This window comes from Papio anubis, chromosome 20 (assembly GCF_008728515.1).
Source record: "Papio anubis isolate 15944 chromosome 20, Panubis1.0, whole genome shotgun sequence".
Classification (NCBI taxonomy): Eukaryota; Metazoa; Chordata; class Mammalia; order Primates; family Cercopithecidae; genus Papio; species Papio anubis.
The window spans coordinates 45557206-45584778 of NC_044995.1; the positions used below are offsets into that span (position 1 = coordinate 45557206).

At 52.9% G+C, this 27573-nt stretch overlaps 2 protein-coding genes across 18 annotated transcripts in view; both read left to right on the forward strand.

Annotated features, from left to right (window-relative positions):
• Window positions 1-7871, forward strand: part of RFX2 (regulatory factor X2) — a 118957-nt gene extending 111086 nt beyond the window's left edge. For all 5 annotated transcript variants that reach the window (XM_003914743.3, XM_003914742.3, XM_009193282.3 and 2 more), the window contains 3 exons: window positions 3837-3990; window positions 5404-5446; window positions 6104-7871. In XM_003914743.3, coding sequence (XP_003914792.1) covers window positions 3837-3990; window positions 5404-5446; window positions 6104-6219 — 313 coding nt within the window. In that variant the 3' untranslated portion in view covers window positions 6220-7871. The remainder of the gene's footprint in view (window positions 1-3836; window positions 3991-5403; window positions 5447-6103) is intronic.
• Window positions 7872-22494: 14623 nt separating this feature from the next.
• RANBP3 (RAN binding protein 3) overlaps window positions 22495-27573 on the forward strand; it is a 62588-nt gene continuing 57509 nt past the window's right edge. For 4 of the 13 annotated variants that reach the window (XM_031660067.1, XM_031660068.1, XM_031660071.1 and 1 more), the window contains exon 1: window positions 22504-22738. In XM_031660067.1, coding sequence (XP_031515927.1) covers window positions 22717-22738 — 22 coding nt within the window. In that variant the 5' untranslated portion in view covers window positions 22504-22716. Of the gene's footprint in view, window positions 22739-22808; window positions 24414-27573 lie in introns of those variants that run through there. The other 9 variants (XM_031660076.1, XM_031660077.1, XM_031660080.1 and 6 more) reach the window with 7 other exon arrangements.

Genomic DNA, 27573 nt, shown 5'->3' on the forward strand with positions numbered 1-27573 from the left:
AAATTATTTCCAAGCTACAGACCTACCCTGTGCAGACCAGGACAGGGGAGCCAAGGCTTCCAGAGGGATCGTCCCCAGGAAAGGCACCAAGATGCCTCCTGCAGTTCTGTCAGGAGTTTTAGTCTCATGAGTACATGGAAAAGTGAGCATTTTTTTAAAAAGAGCCAGTTATTACCCCAGGAAAACACAAAGCTGTTCTGTGGCTGACAGGCCCCGCATGACCCAGCGCATGAATGAGCTATGGCCACAAGGCCAAATTGTTATCCCCACCTGTATTAGTCCATTCCCACACTGCTGATACAGACATACCCAAGACTGGGTAATTTATAAAGAAAAATAGGTTTAATGGACTTACGGTTCCACATGGCTGGGGAGGCCTCACAGTCATAGCGGAAGGCCAAGGAAGAGCAAAGGCACATCTTACATGGCGGCAGGCAAGGGAGTGTGTGCAGGAGAACTCCCCTTTATAAAACTATCAGATCTCATGAGACTTATTCACTCCCAAGAGAACAGCATGGGAAACATCTGCCCCCATGATTCAATTACCTCCCAGCGGGTCCCTCCCACAACATGTGGGGATCATTATAATTCAAGGTGAAATTTGGGTGGGGACACAGAGCCAAACCATATCACTGCCCCAGCCCATTGTGCAAATAAAGTTTTTTTGGAACCTCAGCCACACGCATTCATTCACAGATCAGCTACAGCTGTCAATGCAAACAAACAGTGTGACTGTTGGGCACAAAGCTGATGGCATTTACTATCTGGCAAGCATGAAAACGAGTTTGCCTGGCTGGGTGCAGTGGCTCATGCCTGTAATCCCCACACTTTGGGAGGCTGAGGTGGGCGGATCACTTGGGGTCAGGAGTTCAAGACCAGACTGGCCAACATGGCAAAACCCCATCTCTACTAAAAATATAAAAATTAGTCAGGCATGGTGGCCGGCACCTGAAATCCCAGCTACTTGGGAGGCTTAGGCAGGAGAATCGCTTGAATCCGGGAGGTAGAGGTTGCAGTGGGCCAAGATCGTGCCATTGCACTCCAGCCTGGGCAACAAGAGCCAAACTCTGTCTCAGTTAAAAAAAAAAAAAAAAATGTGCCAACCCCTCAGCTCCCTCCTTACACACTCCCCTGGCCACGCTGCTTCAGGGCCTTTCCACCTGCCCCTCTTTCCTGGAACATCTTTCCCCCAGACAGCCATGCAGAGAAACCCCCCACCCCCAGCCTCTGAAAATAGGACGGCCCATTCTGTCCCACCTTCCCCCATGCCCTGCTTTTCTCCGGGCACTGACCGTCACCTGTCTCTCGTCATCTGTTCACTTGTCTGTTGTCTGTCTCCTGCATGATCAGGCACGCTACCTGGGTGCGGGACCTCGCTTCTGTTTAAATGCTGGCTGAGTGAATGAATGAGAGGAACCACATGCCTAACAGACTGCGCGGCTCTGCCATGGGCCTAGCACACCACTGCCACGTAACAGAAACACCAGTGTAGCCAGAAATTACCACGAAGCCACACTGGGGTAATGGAGGAGGAAGAGCAAGGGAAGAGACAGTGTAGGGATGCCGATGCCCATCTCCGTAGACAGAGGAAGGTTGCAAGCGGCAGAATCGAGAAGAGCAGAGTGAGTGCAGGACTGAGGTACCTGCCAGCCAGAGAAGAGCACAGCTCAGAGCTGGAGGGGATCGGGGTCACGTCTGCAAGGTGGGGGTGCTCTTCACAAGGGAGACCGAGACACTGTTCCACTTCATTCTCTTGTTTGTTTGTTTGTTTTTTGAGACAGTCTCGGTCTGTCACCAGGCTGGAGTGCAGTGGTGCAATCTCGGCTCATTGCAACCTCCGCCTCCCGGGTTCAAGCAATTCTCGTGCCTCAGCCTCCCGAATAGCTGGGATTACAGGTGCCCGCCACCAGGCCCGGCTGATTTTTGTATTTTTAGTAGAGGCGGGCTTTGCCTGTTGGCCAAGCTGCTGTCAAACTCCTGACCTCAGGTGATCCACCTGCCTCGGCCTCCCAAAGTGCTGGGATTCCAGTCGTGAGCCACCGCACCCGGCCTGACTCCATTCTTATGCATGTGCAGTGCCGTCATAAAAAAATAAAAATTAGGTTTACGGGATTAATTTCTGTAGCACCCACTGGAAAATGGTAGCATGTGGGCTGAGGCCTTGGCTGGTCATCCCTAAGCTCTGGCTGGGCCTCCCTTGATGGTGGCTGGCCGATGCTCCTGCCCTCTGGGAGCTGCGAGCCCATGTGGGAACCCGGAGATACCGAGGTGACCGCAGGCGGTGTTCTGGAAATACTTCGGACTGAAGCATCGCACCAGACACCGGGGCTGTGGGGAAGCTGGGTGCAGAGCGCCAGCACCTCATCTGCGTGGGGGAGGCCTTTGGGGAAAGGGGGCTTGGGAGTCAAGCTGGGTGGGCCCAGGGGAACAGAAGGGGGCTGGGGGCTTTGCAGCTGTGCTTGACACCTAAGGATAGACAGCTTTGGTGGTCTTCACAGTGCGGCTGTCTTTGCTTTTCTCAAGCCTGTGTGTTCTTGTTATTGCTACGGTACTGATAAGACGTAACTGAGAGTTTATGAAAGCTTAGTTCGAGACGGGGCATTTGGGCATTGGGGACCACCTGGCCTGTAGGCCAAAGGTTTTAATCAGGCACCACTGTATGTAGGTCATTTAGGTCTCATAGGAGGACTGAGACATCGTTCCACTTCATTCTGGTTTTTTTGCTTTTTGGTTTTTGGTTTTTTTTGAGATGGAGTCTTGCTCTGTCGCCCAGGCTGGAGTTCAGTGACATGATCTTGGCTCACTGAAATCTTTGTCTCCCGGGTTCAAGCAATTCTCCTGCCTCAGCCTCCCGAATAGCTGGGATTACAGGCACCTGCCACCATGCCTGGCTAATTTCTGTATTTTTAGTAGAGATGGCATTTCACTATGTTGGCCAGGCTGGTCTCGAACTCCTGACCCCAAATGATTTGGCCACCTTGGCCTCCCAAAGTACTGGGACTACAGGCGTGAGCCACCGGGCCCAGCCCCTTTTGGTCTTATATTGATCCTTCAGGTCAGGGGCCGCCTCTCCTGGAAAGAAACAGGAAGTATTTGCAGCCATCCTAGGAAAGACAATATAGAATGGGCATGACACGTGCCAGTGAAACTGTCTGTGGACACCAACATGTGAATTTCATGTAATTACCACGTGCCACCGAATATAATTATTCTTTTGACTTTTTCCAACCATTTCAAAATGTAAAGCATTCTCAGCTCACAGGCTGAGGGCTGGATGAGGACTGGATCTGGGCTGAAGTCTCTGAAACTCCTGCTTTCGCTGACAGAGACTAAAGCACCCTGGCTTTTTGTCTTGTGTTTAGGTGCCTGAAACCACAGGCTGAGGAATGGCGGGAGGTGGCAAGGATATGGGGAAGGTGGGGAGAGGTGCCTCCTGCTGGGGAGACAGGCACCAGCTGCCAGCCTGTGCTGTGATTCGGAGTCCAAAATGTCACTGGAATCACCAGCCACGATTCCGTCCAGCGCCTGTGCTAGCACCAGCCGCAGTTGTGTTTCCAGCAGCCTGTCGCTTTGGGGCTGACTGCCCGTCTCCCTCTCCTGTCCCCCAGGCGGTCTCTGGAACTGAGTGGGCAGGCCTGCCCCACCCATCCATCACGCTGGGCCCAGGGTCTCGGCAGTCATCGGCCCCCCACAGGCCGGCAGGTCTTAGGATCACTCAAGGTCTGGGTTCCCCAGGGAACACAGAGCAGGGAGTGTGTTGCTGCCATGAAGCCTGGCCCGGGACCCGGGTTCCATGCTCCCCTGAGGGTCCCCAGCCTCTGTCTGCTTGTCCCCAGCTCCATGGTGATCCGGGACCTGACCCTGCGCAGCGCTGCCAGCTTCGGCTCCTTCCACCTCATCCGCCTGCTCTACGACGAGTACATGTTCTACCTGGTGGAGCACCGCGTCGCGGAGGCCACCGGAGAGACGCCGATCGCTGTGATGGGAGAGGTGAGGACCCTCCTGGGCGGGACGGCCAGGGCTTGACCAGGCCTGTGGGGAGAGGGCAGTGTGCTCTGAGCAGCCCGGAGAGAGGACACGCACAGGTCCCACTGCTCTGCCACCAGACAGATCCTCAGCTCTGTAAAGAGCCACAGAAACGGGCCCGCTCATGCCAGGACACAGCAGTGTCTTCCAAAACATCCAAACCACAGTTTGATCAGCACCGGGAAGGCGAAGGCTCTGGGGCTCTGTCCGAGTTCACAGTCACCATCAAACCGCTGGCTGTGGAAGGAGGTTGTCCTTGGGTGTCCTGCCACGCAGGGGAGGCCTTGGACACACCGCCCAAAGTGTTCTTCGTATCATGGTGACACACACATAGGGTGGTATTTCCATGTTAAAGTGCACAATACAGTGGCGTTTAGCACATTCACAAGGTGCAGCTGACACCACTGTCCAGTTCCAGAATATTCCATCACCCCAAAAGGAAACCCCGTCCCAGGAGCAGTCACTCCCAAGCCCCTCCTGCAGCACAGCCCCCACGCAGCCCACTCCTGCCTCTGTGGATCGGCCTGTCCTGGACATTTCATAGAAATGGGATCACACACTGTGGCCTTTTGTGTCCGGCGTCTCTCACTGAACATGACATCTGTGCTGTGACCCGGGTCAGGGCCTGGTTCCTCTCCTGGCTGAGTTGTGTTCCAGTGCGTGGCTGGCCGCGCTGCGCTGACCCTCGTGCCTCCGTGCTGCGTGGCCGCTCCCTCTCTGTGGCCGTTGTGAATGGCGCTGCTGTGGGCATTTGTGGGCGGGTTTTGTGTGCACACCTGTGTTCAGTTCTTTGGGGTCCACGCCTTGGAGTGGACTTGCTGGGCTGCATGGGTTTGCCTCGAGGAAGAAACGAGGTGATGCTTGATGAATGGCAGGGTCCCTGCCCTCTTACTACCCAGAGGCCACAGCACCCTCAGAGTCGGTGGCCGGGGCCCCACAGCGTGTGCAGAGACTGTGGCAGCTGTCTGTTCTCTGCGTGTTGGCGTGGACGCCGGGCTCTGGGGCCACCAAGGAGTGGTTTTCATGCTGTACACAGACTTCAGGGAGCAAAGATAACTTGGCCCACGGCCCTTCCGTGCCACCTTAAAACGCAGAGCAGCCACACCCAGGGGACCTTGGGAACCAGCTCCTGTCCCCTCACTGCCTCAAGCAGTCAGCACCCTCCACCCCCAGCAGTTCCCAGAGGCGGCCTGGACAGGGGACAGGGACCCACCCAGACGCCTGGCAGCATCAGAGCCACTTCTCAGGGCAGAGCCTAGCTGCTTTACTGTGAATGGAGGACGTGGCTCAAGGCAAGGTTGGGCAGCATCCCCAGAGCCCCCAAACAGCAACTGCCACCCCTCTGCAGGCGCCCCTGACTCCAGGTTTCTCTTTCAGTTCAACGATCTCGCCTCTCTGTCGCTGACGCTGCTTGACAAAGGTGGGTGTGTCTGCAGCTTTCCCGCCACGGCCCTCCCAGGACGGTGGTACTCCTGGCCGTGGCCTGTCTGCCTCATCTCATGATGAGCAGGTGGAAATGGGGGCAGCCCCTGGGGGGTGAGGGCCCTGGGATCTGGCGTCCAGACAGTGGGTGAGGGCCCTGGGTAGCAGGCGCCACTGCAGACTGGCTCGGCTGGTGCTCAGAGTGCTGCCGGCCTCTGGGTAGCCGCTGCCCAGGGACCTCAGCACCAGGTCGGGACCAGGCAGCCTCTGGTCTCCTGTGCCCATGCCCAGCAGTAGAGTGGGACAGGCAGGCCAGAGGAGCCCCTGGGCCCCGTCCCTGCTCCATGCGGATGGGAGGAGGACCCCAGAGGCCCCAGCCCTGTGGGGAGCAGGCCCCAGGCCTATCGGCCCTGGGGTAGAGAGGCACAGGGCAGAGGCTCTTTTGCCTGGCCCGACCTGGGGGCACCTTTGGGTGACCAGGTAGGTGGGAGAGGACAGGTCAGCCTGGAGCAGAGGCCAAGGCGGGGTCCACGGGCTGCCATGTGTCCTTAGTACCCTGCCTGGCGTGCCGGAGCAGCTCTTGGAACATGCGCTTCCGTCTCTCCCTCCCATGCCCTCCTGATGATGGACACTGACCCTACCCCTCCCTCCACAGACGACATGGGTGATGAGCAGCGCGGCAGCGAGGCGGGCCCGGATGCCCACAGCCTGGGCGAGCCCCTGGTGAAGCGGGAGCGCAGTGATCCCAACCACTCCCTGCAGGGCATCTAGCAGCCCTGGCCGGCTCCTCCGCCAGGTTCCAGAAGATGCCGCCCGGTCGCTCTGGGAACCTGGACTTCACCGGCTCCACCAAATTAGTGCCTCTTAGACGATGGATGTTTACTTTGACTCAAGCGGGGGCTCCCGGGGTCAGCGTGCCCTTGAAGGCCGAGAGAGTGTTCAAGAAGGAAAGCAGTTGTTGAAGCTACAGAAGCCTGGGCCGGGGCTCCCACTGACTGTAGCTGTGCTCTGGGTGCCAGGCCCCTGTACAGCCAGCAGGGCCACACCAGACCATGGGTTCTTTGTTCTGGACAAACCCTCCTCTGCTGGAACTCTGGACTTTGGCCCCAGTCCCTTTAAGAGCTGAAGGGGCTGTGCTGAGAGCGCTGGCCCCTACACTCAACTGGAACCAATTTTCACCATGATTTAAAAATTTAAAAACCTGGCAGAGCCCGAATAGAAAGGGACGGCCTCTCCCCTCCTACCTGCCACCACTGGGGAGACACAGAGCTCGCCAGCATCCCTGGAGTCCCCTCAGGAATGGAAAGTGGAGTGCCCTTGTCTGGTAGCACCATGTGGGAGGGACCCAGCTGGGTGCGGTGCCCTGTGGCCTTTTAGAGCCAGACTGCCCTGCCCCGATGCACTGAGGCGGGAGGCCGGCCGTGCTGCAGGAACCCATCTCCAGATGCCAAAGGACTTGAGGGGCAGCTGACAATCGCTGTGTCCTGGACAGATCCGCAGCTTGAAAAAGAACAAGCCACAGAAGTGTCTTCCAAAAACTCAAAACCAGAAGTTCTATGAGCACCAGGAAGGATCTGGGGCTCTGTCCAAGTTCATCATCACCATCAAGCCGCTGGCTGTGGAAGGAGTTTGTCCAACAGGAACAGTGTCACAGCCGCGACTTCGGAAAGCAGCCATCCCGCCTGTCATCCAAACAGCAGTGCCTGCGTCCCGCTCCACCGAGTCTTCCAGAACGCCTCCCTCTGAATTAATCCCGGAGCACCCCAACCCCCAGCGAGTCCCACCTTGTCCTCTTCAAAGTCAAAACTCTTCTCTGGGGACAAATATTCAGGACTTTCGAAGCCCCGAACTTGAGACACCGAGTTTGTCTCCATGGAGACACGTGGCCGCTGCAGTTGGACAGCTGCGTGCTGGAGTTTCTGCCCCCAAACCAACTGCAGAGAAGAAAGACGAGCCTCGGCCCAGGACGCGCTTTCTAACAAAATGCAATAGTTTTCTCTTTTTGGAAAAATGTTTATACCAATAGTTTTGTGCTCTAATTGTTATTAGAATGTTTCTTATGAATGTGTACATTGCAGTATGTTCAGTCCCAAATGTTTTGTTCTCATTCACACAGAAGGTACTAATAGCTCACGTGGCCTTTAAAAACCTTACTTCCCTGCTTGCAGGAGCTCAGAGCAACGCTCGGCCTGCGCCCGAGCGGAGGGGCAGGAGGAGAAGGACGCGTGCTCACTTTAGAAACGAAAAGTCAGGAATAATCACTGTTTGTCTGGTCGTATAGCCCAAACCTTAGTTGAAATCCGACGGAAAGAATGTCTTTATACATCTCCTCTCCTTGGAGACACCGAAGCTCACAGTTAACAGATTGTAACGCCCGGCTTTTGCTCACTCCTGGTAACCAATATAAGCTGGTTTCTGCCTTAGGCTCCGGCCCGTCTTTCCGATTCACGAGGAGCAACAGAGGTGGCAGCAAAGCCACGAGCCTCTCAGGCCTGGTCTCGTTTTTCATAGCAGTAAACACTGAGCGTGCCCACTTTTGGACTCAACTGTCCACACTCCAGGCCCTGCCCCCCCCGGCCCTGGGACACCAGCCTGCCGGGCTTGAACCACTCAAGACCCAGAGGAGAAGCCACAGAGGTGCCCCCTGCACTTGCCTGCAGGCTCCCTGGGGATGTTCTAGTGCCTTCCAAAAGGAGCCCAGGGCCCTCAGTTCCTTAGCAAGGCCCACCCTGAGCCAGTGATGGCACAGAAACACTTCTTTGTCCAGGATGGTCAGTGGCTCCTGTTTACACTTTGGGTTTTTTTTGTTTTTGTTTGTTTGTTTGTTGTTTGTTTAAGAGATGGTCTCATTCTATTACCCAGGCTGGAGTGCAGTGGCATTATCATAGCTCACTGCAGCCTCAACCTCTTGGGGTCAGGTGATCCTCCCACCTTAGCCTCCCCAAGTAGCTGAGACTATAGGCGCGTGCCACCACATCCAGTTAATTTTTTTTTTTTTTTTTTTTTTTTTTAGCGATGGGGGTCTTCCTATGTTGCCCAGGCTGGACTCAAACTCCTCAGCTCAAGCGATCCTCTCACCTCGGCCTCCCAAAGTGCTGAGATTATAGGCGTGAGCCACCGGCCCAGCCTCCTGTTTGCATTTGTTACAGGTTAGACCCACTTGGATCTAGTGGAGAAGCAGGTGCACTGGTCTCGGATCCAAACCACTGGTTGTCCTCATGGTTTCCTTGGTACAGTTGGGGCCAAACTTCAGAATCATTGAGAATCAGTGCATGGGCTTGCTCAAAAACGGCCGATTCCTGGACCCCATCCACAGGGAGCCTGACTCGGTGGGATTCGGGTAGGGGCCAGGAAGCGTGCTGTTGCTGCCATTCCCTCTCAGGGGACTCTGGTGCGGGGCTACAGGACTTTGAAGAAACTGCAGAGGACAGCAATGGGCTCAGGAACCCGGCAGGGCCCACCTGCGGGAGGGAGGGTGGCCCACAAAGGCTAGTACAGTTCTCACTCAGCTGCCCCTGAATCTGTTTCCCGAGTGCCAGGCCAGTGCCCCGTATGCCCCCAGAGACACTCGGCCTTTGCCCCAGTCCAGGCCTCTCTGTCCCAGGCGACACTAGAATCGCCCCTCCCTTCCCTGGGCTGGGACTCCAGGACCCCACTGGGTCCTGACAGTGCCAACTTCAGCCAGGAAATCCACTCGCCCCATCCCCTGCTGGGTCACAATTTCAGACCTTCCTCCAGCTGAGACCCCTGAGTCAAATTAGGCAAGTACCAACTCCCCACCTCCCCAACCGCCGCAGAGCCAGGCCCGGTGTGGACTGCAGGGCCCAGAGCAGGAAACCCAAGCCCTGCCCACGGGGCCTGACAGGCTGGGGAAAGCGGGAGCTCAGAGCATGGGGGATGGTGCCCCAGGAAAGAGGAGCCCGCTTGAGCTCCTCAGGCCATCATGTGCCTCCAAAGCCCTCTGGGCAGGTCCCCAGGGTGCAGTTGCCTCAGAAAAAAAAGGGGAAACTTGGTTTTGCCAAGCATCTCAAGGGGGTACTGGCCGTCATCACAGCAGCCTCCATGCTACACTTCTGTCCCGTCTCCTCTTTTTGATGACCTAAGGTAGAGGTAATCCCCATTGTACACGTGGGAAAAGCAAGGCTGCTGGTTGGAATGCCGATGTGATGGCTGGAGCACAGCAGCCACAGTGGACCTCAAGGTGGAAGCCCCATGATAAGGATGGGAAAGCAATGAGTCAGAGGAGGCTGGGTCCCCGGTGATGGTAGAGCTGCAATTACAGCCCTGACCTCCAGGCAGATGTCAGCAAGGAGGGGTGGGGAGCCCCAGAGATGTCCCTGCCTTCACAAACTGTCTGGTGGCAGGAACTCCAGTGCAAGATGGGAGGGGACCCCCACGCACTGCAGCTACCAGCATGCTAAGAAGGGGGAGATGCGGGCCAGGCGCAGTGGCTCATGCCTGTAATCCTAGCACTTTCAGAGGCCAAGGCGGGTGGATTACGAGGTGAGGAGATCGAGACCATCCTGGCTAACATGGTGAAACCCTGTCTCTATTAAAAATGCAAACATTAGCCAGGTGTGGTGGTGGGCACCTGTAGTCCCAGCAACTGGGGAGGCTGAGGCAGGAGAATCGCTTGAACCTGGGAGGTGGAGCTTACAGTGATCGAGACTGTGCCACTGCACTCCAACCTGGGCAACAGAGCAAGACTCTGTCTCAAAAGAAAAAAAAAAAAAAGAAAGGGGAGAAGCTCCACCTGGAGTACCCCCCACCACCCCTGTTTTCCTCCTGCCTCTGGCTGCTGCTCCTCTGCGCCTGGGTCCTGCCCACTCTTCTCCTCTTTCTACCCCCTCAGTCACCTCAGCCACTCCTACGATGGAAATACCTCCACAAGCTGCTGACTTCACCTCTGCTCAGAGCTCCTGGGTGCCTGGCCCTCGGCAGAGCAAGACAGCAGCCCGGCATCTGGCCGTCCAGACCTCCTCCCCATGTCTCCACCACAGTGTGGGCAGCACCTTCCGTCTACCCACATTGCCCTGCCCCACCCCTTGGCCCTGCCTCAAAATGGCCATAATCAGACCGTTTCTCCCCTTCCTCTTTGCTACTCCCCAGCTCCTCCTTGGCCAGGAGAGGCAGAGTGGCGAGGATTCGACTGCACAGGTTTGAGAGTCAGCTCCACTGTGCCCTCAAGTAAATTACCTTCATCAGTTTCTCCCTCTGGAAAAGAGACAATACAAATACCTCACAGTGTTGTGCGAAAGAAGATCAATATACAGAAAGCACTGGACTAAGCCTTCAAGAGTTATTTCTACCCCTCGGCACTGCCGATACCACAGATGGTGTGGGGTGTCAGATAATTCTCCAGGGTGAGCCCATACTGGGCACCGCAGGGTGCTGAGCAGCGTCCCTGGCCTCCGTGCCAGGAGCACCCCAGCCCAATCCTGACAACCAAAAATGTCTCTGGACGCTGCCAGTGTCGCCTGGGAGACCCTTCCTCTTTAGCACTCGTCTTAATTGGCGCTTCTTCCAGGAAGCCTTCCTGGGTGCTCCCTGGGTAGATTATTTGACCCAACTTCCCCACCATACTTTATAGTAATTGTTTGCAAATCTATCTTTCCCACAAGCTCTGCGAGTGAGTAGCTATCATGTGCCTTGTTGAAATGGAGTTCCCAAATCTATCACAGCACATGCTCAGCAAACATTGAGGGCATGAGGGAGTGGGGAGGGCCCCCCAGAGAAGGCGTTCTTTACGGTGATCATGGGAAGGAAGGTGCTGTGCCAGGGAGGAGAAAAAAATGTCCAGAGGAGTGATGAGGAATTCCAAAGAAACTGGAATTCAGGCAGGAGGCCACCAAAGGTTTTTGATGTAATCAAAGCTGGGCTTTAGAAAGCTGTGTTCGGGCAGGGCGGATTACACCGGAAGAAACAGGAGCAGGGGGTCAATTAGGTGCTTGTTAAGATAGAACAAGTGAGGGGAAGAGTTGTGGCTGCGGGGTGGAGCAGGGGCACCCGGGAGCCCTGTGGAGATCAAATTGGTGAGTTATACCCGGTTTGGTTTGGTTTTTCGTGTGTGGTTTGGTCTTTTGTTTTGTTTCGTTTTTTGAGACAGTCTTGCTGTTGCCCAGGCTGGAGTGCAGTGGCACAATCTCAGCTCACTGCAACCTCCACCTCTTGGGTTTAATCGATTCTCCCCCTCAGCCTCCTGAGTAGCCGGGATCAGAGGCGTGCGTCACCATGCCTGGCTAATTTTTGTATTTTTAATAGAGATGGGGTTTTACCATGTTGACCAGACTGGTCTCAAGCTCCTGACTTCAGGTGATCTGCTCACCTCAGCCTCCCAAAGTGCTGGGATTACAGGCGTGAGCCATCGTGCTTGCCTTTTTTTTTTCCTAATGAACCAGGATAAAAATCTAAAACATCAGGAGTGATGATGTAATAAAGATAAATATAGCTTTGCAAAATTTTCACTTCAGTGTATGTGTGAGTGCACATATACACATGCATTTATGGTATTGGGCTGCGATGTAAAATGCATTGAATACGCATAGGTCTCCAAAGCCACAGTACCATATATGCATGAGTATATGTGCACTCACACAGAGGCTCTCAGGAGGGCTGAGAGTTGTTCTCAGCCTATTGTGAGATCGTGGGCCCCTCCTGGAATCCTGTCATGGACGTTTTGTGGGGTTTTGCTATCCAGCATCCATCCTGCCTTCTTTTGGAATAACACCCTGATTCTCTTGGAGGACTGATCTTCCTCTTGTGGCTTTAAATACTGTCTCTGTGTGGGTGCGTCTCACATATTGAGGGAGGCTGTTCCAGGTGGGAAGGGAGGGAATGAGTTCAGCGTGTTGGGGGTGGGGGGAGTGGTAAGGAGGCTGGTTTTGCTGGCACAGAGTGAATGGCAGGGCAGGAGGTTGAGGAAGGCTGCAGAGTAATGGGATGCGGGCTTCCTAGGTCCCAGGGAGGAGCTGGCATGCCTCCACTTGACTGTCTCAAATGGCATCTCACACCACTGGTTAGGCACACAGAACCCAGTATGTATTTATTGCTCAATAAATATTTGATGGAAGGGCCAGGCACGGTGCCTCAAGCCTGTCATCCCAGCACTTTGGGAGGCCAAGGCAGGCAGATCACCTGAGGTCAGAAGTTCAAGTCCAGCCTGGCCAACATGGTGAAATCCTCATCTTTAATAAAAACGCAAAAATTAGTTGGACGTGGTGGTGGCGCCTATAAATTCCAGCTCTTTGGGAGGCTGAGGCAGGAGGATCGCTTGAACCCGGGAGGTGGAGGTTGCAGTGAGCCAAGATCGTGCCACTGCACTCCAGCCTGGGCGACACTGAGATTCCGTCTCAAAAAAAAAAGAAAAGAAAAGAAAAAATGAGGAATGAATTTGATTGGGGGTGAGCAAAAATTAACCTACCGTACCCTGTACCCTGCTGACCCCATCCAACACTTTCTCCTTAGACTCTGAACCCTGAGCTGAAGGGTGAGACTGAAAGCAGTCAAAGTTCAGACATCCTGGGGGAGACACCCGGTGCATTGTCCTCAGTGATTTTCGCTTTTAAGACCTGTTGAAGCTGCCAGTTGCTTCTCCTTTCTTTTTGATCTCATGAACATCCACATAACCTTCTAGCAAATTCCTCCTTGCCTTATATCTTCCAGAACTGCTTTCAGGGGGTTGCAATCAATCTCCAAAGAGATACACCCTCAGCACCCAGGAATTTTCTAGCCAGTCTCAGAAGGGGATTCTGAGACCTCGTGAAGCCTTCCCGAGACGACAGCTCCTGTTTTCAAGGTGGCGCGTCCATACGGCTTGGTAACCGCAGCAGCAGGCTGGGAGCGAGGTGCAACTAAGACTCCCTACCTCCACTTCCATAGCCTGGCTCATGGAAGACGCCAGAACCCCAGCAGATGCGGAGCTTACGTCCGGGTAAGTTTACCCAGAACGCAGCCAACTGCCCTTTCTCCTGGAGTTGAGTTTTGATTCACCCCAATCCTCTGCTGCCCCCCAGTGGTCACTGTGTGATACAGCCTTTTCCTTTTCGCAGGGGACACAGAAAGTTGGATTTTGCCCAGAAGCCAGGCTGATTTGTTTACTTATTTGCAATGATGCATGATAAGATCAAAAACAAGGGAGTGAGTGAGCTAATTTCCTTCCTCCCCTTCTCTTCCTCCCCTTCTCTTCCTCGAATATTTCCTATTTGTTTACAAAGGCCCAAAATATCCCCCCAACATAATAATGCGAAAAAGTCACCTGGCAGACACCATTTAAAACAAGCGATTGGGCGGGCGCGGTGGCTCACACCTGCAATCCCAGCCCTTTGGGAGGCTGAGGCGGGTGGATCGCGAGGTCAGGAGCTTGAGACCAGCCTGGCCAACATGGTGAAACACCGTCTCTATTAAAAATACAAAAATTAGCCGGGCGTGGTGGTGCATGCCTGTAATCCCAGCTACTCGGGAGGCTGAGGTAGGAGAATCACTTGAACCTGGGAGGTGGAAGTTACAGGGAGCCAATATTGCACCATTGCACTCCAGCCTGGGCAATAGAACGAGACTCAATCTCAAAAAAAAAAAGCGATCTTGGCCAGGCCCAGTGGCTCACACCTGTAATCCCAACACTTTGGCAGGCCTAGGTGGGCAGATCACTTGAGGTCACAAGTTCACGACCAGCTTGGCCGACATGGTGAAACTCCATCTCTACTAATAATACAAAAATTAGCCTGGCATGGTGGTGTGCACCTGTTTTCCCAGCTACTCAGGAAGCTGATGCATGAGAATCGCTTGAACCCAGGAGGCGGAGGTTGCAGTGAGCCAAGATTGCACCACTGCACTCCAGCCTGGGCAACAGAGAGAGACTCTGTCTCAAAGAAAAACAAAAGGTATAAATCGCCATCATGTGCCCTTGCTAGGACGCGCTGACACAGACACACATGACTTCTGTGTAATCCCTGCCAAAAACGCTTAACCTGAGTTTCACTGTGAGGAAACATCAAACAAACCCAAAGTTAAGGGGTATTCTACAAAATAATTGCAGTACTCATTAGAAACGTCATTGTCAAGAAAAAGTACATAAAAAACAGAGGAGGCCAGGCGCGGTGGCTCAAGCCTGTAATCCCAGCACTTTGGGAGGCCGAGGCGGGTGGATCACGAGGTCAGGAGATCGAGACCATCCTGGCTAACATGGTGAAACCCCGTCTCTACTAAAAATACAAAAAACTAGCCGGGCGTGGTGGCGGGCGCCTGTAGTCCCAGCTACTCGGAGGCTGAGGCGGGAGAATGGCTTGAACCTGGGAGGTGGAGCTTGCAGTGAGCCGAGATCACGCCACTGCACTCCAGCCTAAGGGCGACTAGAGCGAGAACTCCATACTCTAAATGCAAGACAGGATCCAGGACTAAATCCTGGAACAGCGAAAGGACACTAGGGCTGAACAGATGAAATGTGAATGAGGTTTGCACATTAGTGAATAGTAGTGTATCAATGTGAATTTCCTGATTTTGCTCAGGATGTGAATATCTGAGGAAACTGATGGAAGTTATATGGAACCCTTTGTACTATTTTTGCAACTTCTTTTTAAGTCTGATTGTATTTCAAATTTATTTATTTTAAAATTTAATTTATAAGAGGCCGGGCGCGGTGGCTCAAGCCTGTAATCCCAGCACTTTGGGAGGCCGGGACGGGTGGATCACGAGGTCAGAAGATAGAGACCATCCTGGCTAACCCGGTGAAACCCCTTCTCTACTAAAAAATACAAAAAAAACTAGCCGGGCGAGGTGGCGGGCACCTGTAGTCCCAGCTACTCAGGGGGCTGAGGCAGGAGAATGGCGTAAACCCGGGAGGCGGAGCTTGCAGTGAGCTGAGATCCAGACACTGCACTCCAGCCTGGGCGACAGAGTGAGACTCCGTCTCAAAAAAAAAAAGAGAAAAAAAAATTAATTTATTTAACTTAAAATAAAGAGGCGGGGTGCCGTGGCTCACGCCTGCAATCCCAGCACTTTGGGCGGGCAGATCACTTGAGGTCAGGAGTTTGAGACCAGCCTGGCCAAGGTGGGTGGATCACTTGAGGTCGGGAGTTCAAGACCAGCCTAGCCAACATAGTGACAACCCCGTCTCTACTAAAAATATAAAAATTAGCCGGGTGCCGTGGCGGGCACCTGTAATCCCAGCTACTCAGGAGGCTGAGGCAGGAGAATTGCTTGAACCCGGGAGGTGGAGGTTGCAGTGAGCCGAGATTGTGCCACTGCACTCCAGCCTGGGTGACAGAGGGAGACTCCATCTCAACAAAAAAGAAGAAGGAGAAGGAGAAAGAGAAGGAGAAGGGGAAGGGGAAGGGGAAGGGGAAGGGAAGGAGAAGGGGAAGGGGAAGGGGGGGAGGAGGAGGAGGAGGAGGAGGAGGGGAAAAAGCCGAGTTGATCAGAAGGAGACAGGAATGTGTCACCGAGCAAAGTGAAGGCTTGGAAACCCAGCTGTGGCACCCTTGGCTCTCCACCTCCCAGCACTGCTGACCCCTGGTTGCAGATCAGGTCATGGGAAGGAGAATGCGGCCCTACCCCAGGTTAACAGGATCCAGCCCAGCTTTCTTCCAGAGGCAATTCCAGCCCCAAATCCCTGGCCGATGTGCCTAGTTTGGGTTAGGGGTTCCTGCTATCATGGGCAAGGGGCCACCGTTGGTCACATCTGACATCCTGTTGTCAGGAACTTGAGGCCATGGGTTGAGGGAGAACAGGGAAGGCAGATGAACCAATAAGGCATTCACGATGAATTCCCTCCAACCTCACCTGGCTCCGAGATCCTTAAGGGCAGGAATTATATTTGATTGATCACTCCCCAGGAATTACAGAAACCTATGACTAATAGAAATGTCTAAGTTTGCTGGATAAGAAAAGAAACAACTTACTGAAACTCCCTGTGCTTGTAAGATAACAAAACTGGCTGAAATCAGTTGGAACATGGCGGACTGGAGTTTGCACAGAACAAGCTTGCTGATGTCATAGCCTCAATTTCCACTGCATGTTTTAGACTAACACCCCCCAAATTTGCACATGTGATCCATGAGGAGGGATGAAGAGATAACTGCGCATGCCAGAGGACTTTCCAGACTTCCTATTTCCTTCTACCAATCGCCTACCTACTAATCCCTCTATCTGATCCCTAAACCTCTTCTAATAAAGGTATTGACTGCCTTAGGGTGGGCGTGGCGCCTCAGGCCTACAATCCCAGTCCTTTGGGAGGCAGAGAGAGGAGGATCGCTCGATGCCAAGAGTTCGAGACCAGCCTGGGCAACATAGCAAGACCCCATCTCCACACCCGCAGAAAGTAAAGTCTTTTTTTTTTTTTTTTTTTTTGAGACGGAGTCTCGCTCTGTCACCCAGGCTGGAGTGCAGTGGCCGGATCTCAGCTCACTGCAAGCTCCACCTCCCGGGTTCACGCCATTCTCCTGCCTCAGCCTCCCGAGTAGCTGGGACTACAGGCGCCTGCCACCTCGCCCGGCTAAGTTTTTGTATTTTTAGTAGAGACGGGGTTTCACTGCGTTAGCCAGGATGGTCTCGATCTCCTGACCTCGTGATCCGCCCGTCTCGGCCTCCCAAAGTGCTGGGATTACAGGCTTGAGCCACCGCGCCTGGCCAGAAAGTAAAGTCTTAAAGCTAGCACAGGGAGACAGCTTTGAGATGGACCTCCATCTGCTTGTTAGTCAACTTGCAATAAAAAGCTTTTCCCAAAAACCCTCGTGTCCTAGCATTGGCTCCTAGCGCGTCAGACAGCAAAGCCCCTTTTGCTCCGTAAAAGCACGACATGCTGGTTCCCTGCCCGTGATGGGAAGATGCAAACTCAGTTGCAGCTGTGAAGGCCCTTTTTCCTGAAGCCCAGCTGCAGAACCACCGTCCTCCTTGGCTGCAGAGGAGAGAGCGACATAAATCTTCAGAGCTCAGCCCGGGCTCAGGGGATCCTGGGAGACCTGTATCCTGGTGAGCCAAGGAGGAAGCAGACAGCAGGGAGGCCAATCAGCAGTTAAGGGTGAGTCATTTGAAGGCCTCCCATTTCCTGCCTCCAACCCCCGCAATTAGGAGAAAGCCCTTACTCCTCACTGCAGCCTCCAAGGCCCTGCACGCTCCCTCCCTGAGCTCATCTCCACCACCTCTCTTTTTGGTCACTCGGCTCTAGCCACACTGAAGTCTTCACTGTGTAAAAGTATTCCCTTGGCCAGGCGCGGTGGCTCACACCTGTAATCCCAGCACTTTGGGAGGCCAAGACAGGCGGATTGCTTGAGCTCAGGAGTTCGAGACCAGCCTGGCCAACATGGTGAAACTCCGTCTCTACTAAAAATACAAAAATTAGCTGGGCGTAGTGATAGGCGCCTGTAATCCCAGCTACTCGGGAGGCTGAGGCAGGAGAATCACTTGAACCTGGGAGGCGGAGCTTGCAGTGAGTCGAGATCGCACCACTGCACTCCAGCCTAGGAGACAGAGTGAGACTCCATCACAAAAAAAAAAAAAAAAAAGCATTCTCTCCTTCTGTCACTTGTCATAGCATGCTGTTTTATTTTCTTTGTAGCACCCATCACTATCTCAAGTAATTTTGCTTACCTGTCTACTGTTAAAGTCTCTCCACAAAAGGATGCAAAGCTCCATGAAGCATGGGCCTGTCTAGTTCATCCTGGGAACCCAACATTGCCTGATGCTTCGTAGCTATGGTGGATACATAATGCTGTGTAATGAACATCCCCAGAGTTTAGTGGCTGATAACAGCAAGTATTTATCTTTCACAGTTTCTGGCTGGGCGCGGTGGCTCACGCCTGTAATCCCAGCACTTTGGGAGGCCGAGGCAGGTGGATCACGAGGTCAGAAGATAGAGACCATCCTGGCTAACATGGTGAAACCCCGTCTCTACTAAAAATACGAAAAATTAGCCGGGCGCGGTGGCGGGCGCCTGTAGTCCCAGCTACTCAGGAGGCTGAGGCAGGAGAATGGCGTGAACCCAGGAGGTGGAGCTTGCAGTGAGCCGAGATCACGCCACTGCACTCCAGCCTGGGCGACTGAGCGAGACTCCGTCTCAAAACAACCAACCAAACAAACATAGGTTCTGTGGGTGAGGAATGGGAAGGGCTAGGCTGGGTGGTTGTGTGGGGGCTCAGAGTCTCTCATGCAATTAGTCAGCAGCTGCCACAGGAGCTGTTGAGGGTTGGCTGAGCATCTCTTGGCCAGGGCCTTGCCATGAGATCTGTGTTTCAGCTTCCTTACAGCATAGCAGCTTCAGGGCAGTTGGACTGCTCACATGGTGGCCAAAAGCTTTCAGAGAGAGTGTTCCAGCAGTGCTGCAGAAGCTGTATCTCTGTCCGTTATGTCTTAGCCTTGTCAGTTACACGGTGTCATTTCTTCTGTGCTCTATTGATCAGCAAGCCCACCTACATTCAAGGGAAGGGAGCACCCTCCTCTCTTGCTGGGAAAAGGGTCAACAAATTTGGGACCATATTTTAAAGCTACCACAGTAGGCAATTGAGAAATATTTGTGTAAGTGAATGTTGACTAAGTTAATTTGCTACCAGAGGCCAGATAAGGAAAGCTGGCAGCCATCAACACTTGGAGGAGGCTTGCGAAACCACTGGAAACGTCCTTGGCTCATCGACCTGACAGGTTTTGCGTGTCTCAGTATCCCCTGAAAAGCCACGACTGGATAATATTTAGCAAGTGATGACACGGTGCTGCGAGCTTCCCAAAGTGTGGGATGAATGTGGTGTGTGACCTGACTTTAGGCGACATGTAGACATGGTGTTAAACGATAATGAATCACATAGATTATGTTAGCCCATTTTCAATTCTCTTCACTCCTTCTCATCACTTCAAGAAGAAAGTTCCCGCCACGTGCTAAAGCGTCTTCAATAACGCTCTAATACTTGCTAATCTCCCTTTGTATCAAGGAAAAAGCAGTCCCAACACCTTGATAGGCAACAGTATCTACTTTGAATTTGAAAACATTGTTTCACTTTCATGTTCGCTTTTACAATAGTCTACTCATGGCTTAGTGGTTTTCTATTTTAAACAGTGATACAAAGTATCTATTTAATGAAAATGTAAACCAAAAGAAAAGTATCAAGTTCATTAAAGGTCACACCGTTCAGATATGGTAAAGGCTGAGAAGACCTACCCAAGAGAAGTTTGGGGAAACCTGAAAATAATGAGACCAACACCCTAGGAATGAGAGATGACCTGAGTTCTACACACTGTGGGCGACCAGGGGGACTGACATTCGAGCTACTCTTAGAGAATTTCTTTGTGGTTTTTTTGTTTTTGTTTTGTTTTGAGACACAGTCTCACTGTGTTGCCAAGGCTGGAGTGCAGTGGTGTGATCTCGGCTCACTCCAGCCACTGTCTCCCGCATTCAAGTGATTCTCCTGCCTCAGCCTCCCAGGTAGCTAGGATTACAGGTGCCCGCCACCATACCCAGCTAATTTTTGTATTTTTAGTAGAGAAGGGGTTTCACCACATTGGCCATGATGGTCTTGAACTCCTGATCTCAGGTGATCCACCTGCCTCAGCCTCCCAAAGAGGCTCACGCCTGTAATCCCCCCACTTTGGGATACCGAGGCAGGTGGGTTGCTTGAGTGCAGGAATTGGAGGCTGCAGTGAGTAATGATCACACCACTGCACTCCTGCCTGGGCAACAGAGTGAGACTCTGGTATTAGTGATATCACATTAGTAACTTAATATAGGCCATGACTGAAGTATTTACACCAAGAAAATCAGCAGACGCTACAAATCAGGGTTCAATTTGTTTTATTAATTGTCTTGTGGTCTTATGGAAGTCATAGAAAAATCAGTAAAATTTACAATAAACTATATACACACACATAAATACATACTAACAAATACATTCTCCTTCAGAGAAGCTGTTGTTAAATATTTACCACATCCCACTGCCTGTTCAGAAAAGTATAACAACCATGTAAATAGCTCTAATGTCATAGCTCAAAAGTAGCCAGAGATAATATATAAATGAGTAAGCATGGCTGTTTGCAAATGAAACTTTATTTACAGACACTGAAATGTAAATTTCACACCATTTTCACATCAAGAGATATTCTTATTTTGGTTTTTTTTTTTTTTCCCAACCAGCTAAAAATGTAAAAAGTCAGAGGGCGTGGTGTCTCATGCCTGTAATCCCAGCACTTTGGGAGGCCAAGGTGGGTGAAGCACCTGAGGTCAGGAGTTCGAGAGCAGCCTGGTGAAACCCTGTCTCTATAAAAAACACAAAAATTAGCTGGGTATAGTGGCACACGGCTGTAATCCCAGCTACTCAGGAGGCTGAGGCAGAAGAATCACTTGAACCCGGGAGGCGGAGGTTGCAGTGAGTCAAAATTGTACCACTGCACTCCAGCGTGGGCAACAGAGACTCCAAAATAAATAAAAGAAAGGGAAGGGAAGGAAAGGGAGGGAGGGAACAAGGGGAGGGAGGGAGGAACCATTTTTAGTTCATAGGCTATATCTGGACCACAGATTGTAGTACTCCTCACTCTCTTTTAGATCATACTCAAAAAGGTACAGAGCTGGGACTCAAACCTAGGTAAGACCTGAAATACAAGGTCCCAGGCAGAGAAATCAGCAAGTACAAAGGCCCTTAGGCTGGAATGAGCTTGTGCTCCAAGGACGGAAAGACCCACATGGCTGAACAGCAATGAGCAAGGGGAAACAAAGTGGGGCGTGGGAGCCAAGTTCAGGGGACTTCATAAGCCTGAATAAAAGGTTTAGGATATTCCAAGTTCAGCTGAGAGCCCTCTGGAAGCACTGAGTGGCCTTGATATTTCTGTTTTCAGTCTATGTATACATATATATACACACACACACACACACAAATATATACACACATATGTATGTAAATATCTGTGTGTGTATACATGTATGTAGATAAAAACAAAGTATTTATATCTATATATATGGGGGGGTTCTTGCTCTGTCCCTAGGATGGTGGCAGTGGCACTGTCACAGCTCACTGCAGCCTCAACCTCCTGGGCTCATGTGATCCTCCTGCCTCAGCCTCCCGAGTAGCTGGCCTGCACCACCACACCCGGGTAATTTTTGTGTTTTTGTAGAGATGGGGTCTTGCTCTGTTTTCTAGGCTGGTTTTGAACTGAGCTCAAGAGATCCTCCCACCTTGGCCTCCCACAGTGCTGGGATTACAGGGGTGAGCTACCGCATCAGGCTGGTTACATTTTTAAAAGACTCCTCAGCCTGCGGCCATGGGCAGAACAGAGCCTGGGGTTTCCAAAGAATGCAGCAAAGTCCAAGTCTTCCATGAGACAGATATGGACGATGTGGCCTAGGGTGGTGACAGCCTGGCTGGGGAGAAAGCGTGGATCTGGGCTGTATTTTGGAGGCAAGGCCAGGTCCGAAGGATTTGCTGAGAGATTCATAGCAGGTGAGTAGAAAACAACTCCAGGGTGTCCGGGACCCTCCCATGAGCCTTGCCAGTGAGGCTGATGGTCCCATTTTCCAGATGGGGAACCTAGAGGCGCGCGGGGTCCAACACCCTCCCATGAGCTTGTGAAGTTGATTCTCGTGGCTCCGAGGGGTCGAGTTCCACGCGCCGGGTCCCCCCTGCCCCCCGCCAGCACCTGGGTCCCAGGGCTGCGCCCCCTCCTCGCGCCTGACCACGACCCCCGCCTTCGCCGATCAGCTCTGATCCCCCCAATCCCAAGCACCCCGCGCCCTCTCGCCACTTCCCCCGTGGTTTCAGGAAAGCGTTTGCTGAAGGTAACGGCTCCTAAGGCGGGTAAACTGAGGCAGGAGGTAACGCGTCTCCCGCCCGCGCGTGTGGGAAGCCGCCGCAGGCCCGGGGGTTTACCTGGAGGAAGACCTCGGCTGAGGCGTCCTGAACTGCTCACTGTCCCACCGCGGGGGATCCCCGGAAAACGAGCGGGAAAAACGAGAGCCTCAAGACCCGCCTCGCGCCGCGCGGTGCCGCCTCACTAAACTTTCGTCGCTGCCACTGCGCATGCGCCCTTCCCGGCTCTGTCCCCGCCCCCTCAGTCGGCGGGAAAAGGAGGCGGGAGACGGCTCGTGCGCAGGCGTGTGTTGGGAGCGCGGCTCCGCAGGGCAGGCGGCTTGGCCCGGCAGGCGATCTGAAGCTCGCCTCCGCGCGGCGCTCAGCGCGCAGGCGCGAGCTGGCCGCCTCACAGGGAGTAGGCTTGTTAAGTGCGCACGCGCGGGAGTTTCTGGCAGAAAGCAGGCGAGCCTGGGCCGGCGCGGGGCCTTGTGGGAGGGCTTAAGGAAGTAAAATGGCGGACCTGGCGAACGAAGGTAGGGGAGGCGCCGTCGGGGACCGGCTGGCGGCCGGGGAACGGGCAGCGGGAGGACCAGAGGCCACAAGCCTGTGGGGGGAACACCGCAGAGTGCAAGGGTTTCGTCCGCTTCAGGCTAGCACCCTGGCGGGCCCTGCAGCCGCCCCCTATTGCCTCCCCTCAGGTCGGGCTCACCGGCCCGGCCCATCACTCCCGGCAGCCCCGGCCCCTGCAGCCGTCTGGCTAGAGGAGCCGGGAGGCCGTCGAGATCGCAGCCCTAAGGGCCCTCTGCGTCGCAGCCAAGCTCGGGGCTGAAGGGGGCGGGAGTAGCGGCCCCAGTGCTTCGGCCACAGATGTAAATAGACCTTGGGGCCTGGTCGTGGCCCGGAGCGCGCCACGCTCCCTCCCCGCCCCCTCGTCCTCCGCCACCCGGCATCTCCCCTTCCCCGGCCTGGCTGCCTATCTCCTGAGCCCGTGAGGCCCTCGTCCTCCGCGGACCAGCCGCACACCGCGGCCGGAGGAAGCCCAGGCCGTTTTCACCCCGTCCCCGCCCCGAACTTCGGCCCCCACTTCCCGCCAGTTCCCCCCGGATCCTTCGGGGCGCCTCGTCTCCCCCTCATTTAGGCCCCGCCGCAGGATCTGGGCCGCCGAAAGCCCTGGCTGCTTTTTGGTCCTTTTTGCTGCGCTTCCAGACAGAGACCGTGCGAATCCCTCCTCTGTGGAGCGCTGACAGCCCACCTGAGTGTTTTTGACAAGGTTACACTTCCACATCCCCCGAGAAGGCACCGTAAGGCTGATGTCTGCTTCCATCCACAGTCGTGTTGCCATGGCTGTAGCTTCAGGACTTCTGAGGCCTATTTTTAGCTCCCCCCTTTTCTAGTTGCACAAATGCAGGCAATCTCTCTACCTGTCTGGCCCTGATTCCCTCATCCGGTGCTCCCTGTAGCTGGAGAGTTTTCCATACCGAATTGCACTAATGAATGAATTATGATAGGAAGTGCTCGGTCTTGTGGAGCATTTAGGGTAGTACCAGTTAAGGTGCAAAGTCTTGACATACTGTTTTCCCTGGGAGGAGGTATAGATACTGTTAGCCCCATTCACTTGATGAGGAAACTAAGTCAGCCTGGTTACGTCGCTTATCCAAGGCATGTCACACAGCTGGGAAGGAGCAGGGATGTGAACCAAGGTGGCCTGGCTTCAGATGCCAGACCACGGGGTCTCGGACTTTTAAAGATTCTGATTCTGTGTGGTGTTGGGCGGGCTCTGGGCATCTGTACAGGAAGCAGCACAGGTGAGCTCCCTGATTCTTGGCCATTTTATTCTATTTTATTTTTTGAGACGGAGTCTCGCTCTGTTGCCAGGCTGTGCAGTGGTGTGATCTCGGCTCACTGCAATCTCCGCCTCCCGGATTCAAGCGATTCTCCTGCCTCAGCTTCCCGAGTATCTGGGATTACAGGCGCGCACTACCACATCCAGCTAATTTTTGTATTTTTAGTAGAGACGGGATTTCACCATGTTGGCCAGGATGGTCTTGATCTCCTGACCTCGTGATCCACCCGCCTCAGCCTCCCAAAGTGCTGGAATTACAGGCGTGAGCCACTGCGCCCAGCTGCTACATCTCTTTTTTTAAGATAAAGGAGCCCGTGGAGGGTTGCAGCGTTCCAACTCATGAGATCTAGTTACAGAGGGAATGGGTAAGTGGGAATCAATATGACATATTTTATGTATTTACATCCTGAGCCCATATAGTTTCTTGAACTCAGGACTCATGTCCAGCATCACATTTGGACATCTCCATTTGGATGTGTCATAGGCAAGTCTGGAGCATTTCCAAAACAAAAATCCTAATCTCCACCACACCCACCCATCCCATGGTCTTTCACCCATTGTAGTTAGGCAGGTCCATTCTTTGAATTCCTCAGGCCCCAAACCTTGAAGTCATCCCTGGTTTCCCTCTTTCTCATACTCCACAGCAAATTCTGTCATTTCTACTTTAAAATTATTTCCAAAGGGGGACCACCACTTCTCCCCACCAAGACTGTCAATGCTTGGGCCCCTGTTCCCTCCCCCCTTACCCTTCTGAAAACTTCTCAACCCATAGTGGGCCCCAGTACCTCCCTGTCCTTCACTCTCGCCACTCTACGCTGACTTGCTCTGTGCTAACTACTCTAGCTTTTTCAGTTTTCCTTGAATGTTCCATACACTTCCCGCTTTTAGCCTTTTCTCCTACTGATTCCTCTAACTGAAACAGTTTTCCCCCAGATACCCCCGTGGCTCACTTCTGGTTTTTACTCATACGTTACTTTATTAATGAGAGCTTTTCTGGCCACCTATTTCAAATTATATCCACGTTCTCTATTCCGTTCACCTAGCTTGATTTTCCTGTACAGCTCTTACAATCCAGCATGCTAGATGTTACTTGCATGTTTGCCTCGTGTAAGCTCCATGAGGTCAGGGATTTTTATGTCGTGATCACTGATTACCCCCTTGCATCTAGAACGGTGCCTGGCACAGAGTAGGTATACAAGAAATATTGGTCGAATGAATGAATGAATGAATGAATGAATGAATGAATTCACCAGTGAGGACCCTGTTGTGAGGAATACATTTGAGCACAAAGGGGAAATTATGGATTGCCCTTTTCCAGGGGATACTCTTTATAGCGTATGTGGTACACGTGAGCTGTTGGTTGTAAATGGCATAGTTGAACTGGTAAGAGCCGAAGAGAGAAATGGAATGTTTTGAACTTCACTTTTTTTCCCTAGTAAATGCCACACTCACCTACCACGTTATCCCTGACACTAGTTCAAGGATCGCTGTCCTGAGGAAATGAAACCTTGGTGGACTTTGTGCCTCACATATTCCTGCAGTCCTTTAATCAGTCATGGTGTTTCTTGAACACTCCATTTCTGGTTTTGGCTTGTACAGCCTGCCAGGATGTTTAATTTCGTATTCACTGTGTAAAGTGGGGCCTCCTTGCCTGCGCCTTTTGAAGTTTTAGGGACTGCCCCATGCTCATGTGTTTGCTCTTGCTGTTTAAGCTCTAGTCAAATGCCCTCTTGGCTTCTGTCTTTCCAGACTGAGATCTTAAGTTGCTCCACCCTCACACCAAGTCCCTCCTCCATCCATTTGCCGTCTTTTTTCTCTGGGCCAGTCCCACCTCTGTGTCAGGCTAAGCAGCGGCTGTCTACACGGCTGGGCATCAGTATCACCTGGGGAACTTTCCTGAAGCCACAGATGCTCAGTCCCCATGCCCTGCAGATTCCGATTCTCTATGGTGTTGGATGGGCCCTGGGCCTCTGTGTAGGTGGCAGGACAGGTAATTCTCATGCGTAGCCAGGGTTGAGACCCTCTGGTTTGAGTAGTAGAGGGTAGATGTCCTCTGCTTGTGTATGAGGAAATGTTTTCTGTTGTGTAAAGCATCTTGTTGGATCTCGTCACCATGGTGATCGCCTCATGGATGGTGACAACAACTCTCACAGCCCTTCCTGTGGTTTGTGACTTTTAAAGTCCACCTGAGTGCTTTTCCTCTCAGAGTGTGTGTGCATGTGTCACCCTTGCATCCAGGGATAAGTCTCCCCTGCTTGGCATTTCCCCATTGATACCTTCCAGACTCATTACTTATCCTGTCTCTGGGGTTATTCTGCATTGTAGGCAGCCTCAGGATTTGAAAGCAGAGTTTTGTCCCTGGCAAAGGTAAAGAAGACTGGGAAGAGGATGAGCAAAGCACATTTGAACTCCAGGGAATCTTGGATTCTGGATCCTGACATGAAAGGCCCTGTTGGCCTGTGGACTATGTGTGGTGGAAACCCGGGAGACGGTGTGAAGCAGGGCTTTCACCTTTGTGTGGTGCAGCTGACATTTTGATCGTTCTCTGTTGGCGGGAGGGGGGCTGTCCTGTGCATTGTAGGTTTAGCAGCACAGTAACATCCTTGAACCTACTCACTAGATGCCAGTAGCGCACACCTCCCCTCACTCCCGGGGTCATCATAACAACAGAAAAAGTCTCCTGACATCCCTGGGGAGTGGGGGTGGGGAGGTTGCAGAATCGCCCCCAGATGAGAGACTCACTGGTATTGATGGTGGGGACACAGGCTTCGGTCCTTATAGAGAACTGGGTTTGTGTTTTAACTCTACTGTCCACTCTGAGTCATTTGGGGCAAATTTCTTAACCTCTTTGAACCCCCGTTTCCACACCAATAAAATGGGAATAATGATAACCATACCCACCTCGTGGTTGCTGTGAGCACTGAAGGAATTAATGCAAATCCAGTATTTAGCACCAATCTCTGCTCATGGTAATAAACACTCAGGTTGCTGTTTTTACTACAGTGCACTCTGCTCTAGACACATTTAGCTTAAGGGCTCAACAAAGTCTCCATTGTGTGGGTGAACCTGCCCCACTCAGAGCTGGCCCTGGACTGAGCCCCTGGCAGGAGACCAGCAGGGCCTGGGCTCTGGGTCCTCCTAAGTTCTGTCCTGCCTGTCACTTAGTGATCCCAGGGATCCCAGCCTCAGCACTACAGACATCTGGGGCCAGGCATTTCTCTGTTGTGGGCGACTGCCCTGTGCTCTGTAGGATCTTAATCAGGATCCCTGGCCTCTACCCCACCAAATGCTAATGGCATATCCCCCTCCTCACCCCTACCAGTCATGACAACGAAAGTGTCTCCAGACATCACCAGTGTCCCCGGGGGGGGCAGAATTGCTTTCAGTTGAGAACCACTGATTTAAAAGCCTGACCAGGTATAGAGTTGAGAGATTTTTGAGGATGGTTTGGCTTCTCTCAGTTTGCACCTTGTTGACTTAAAACTTAGCCCCTGAGAGGATGAGATGCAACTGAATTTTTATTGG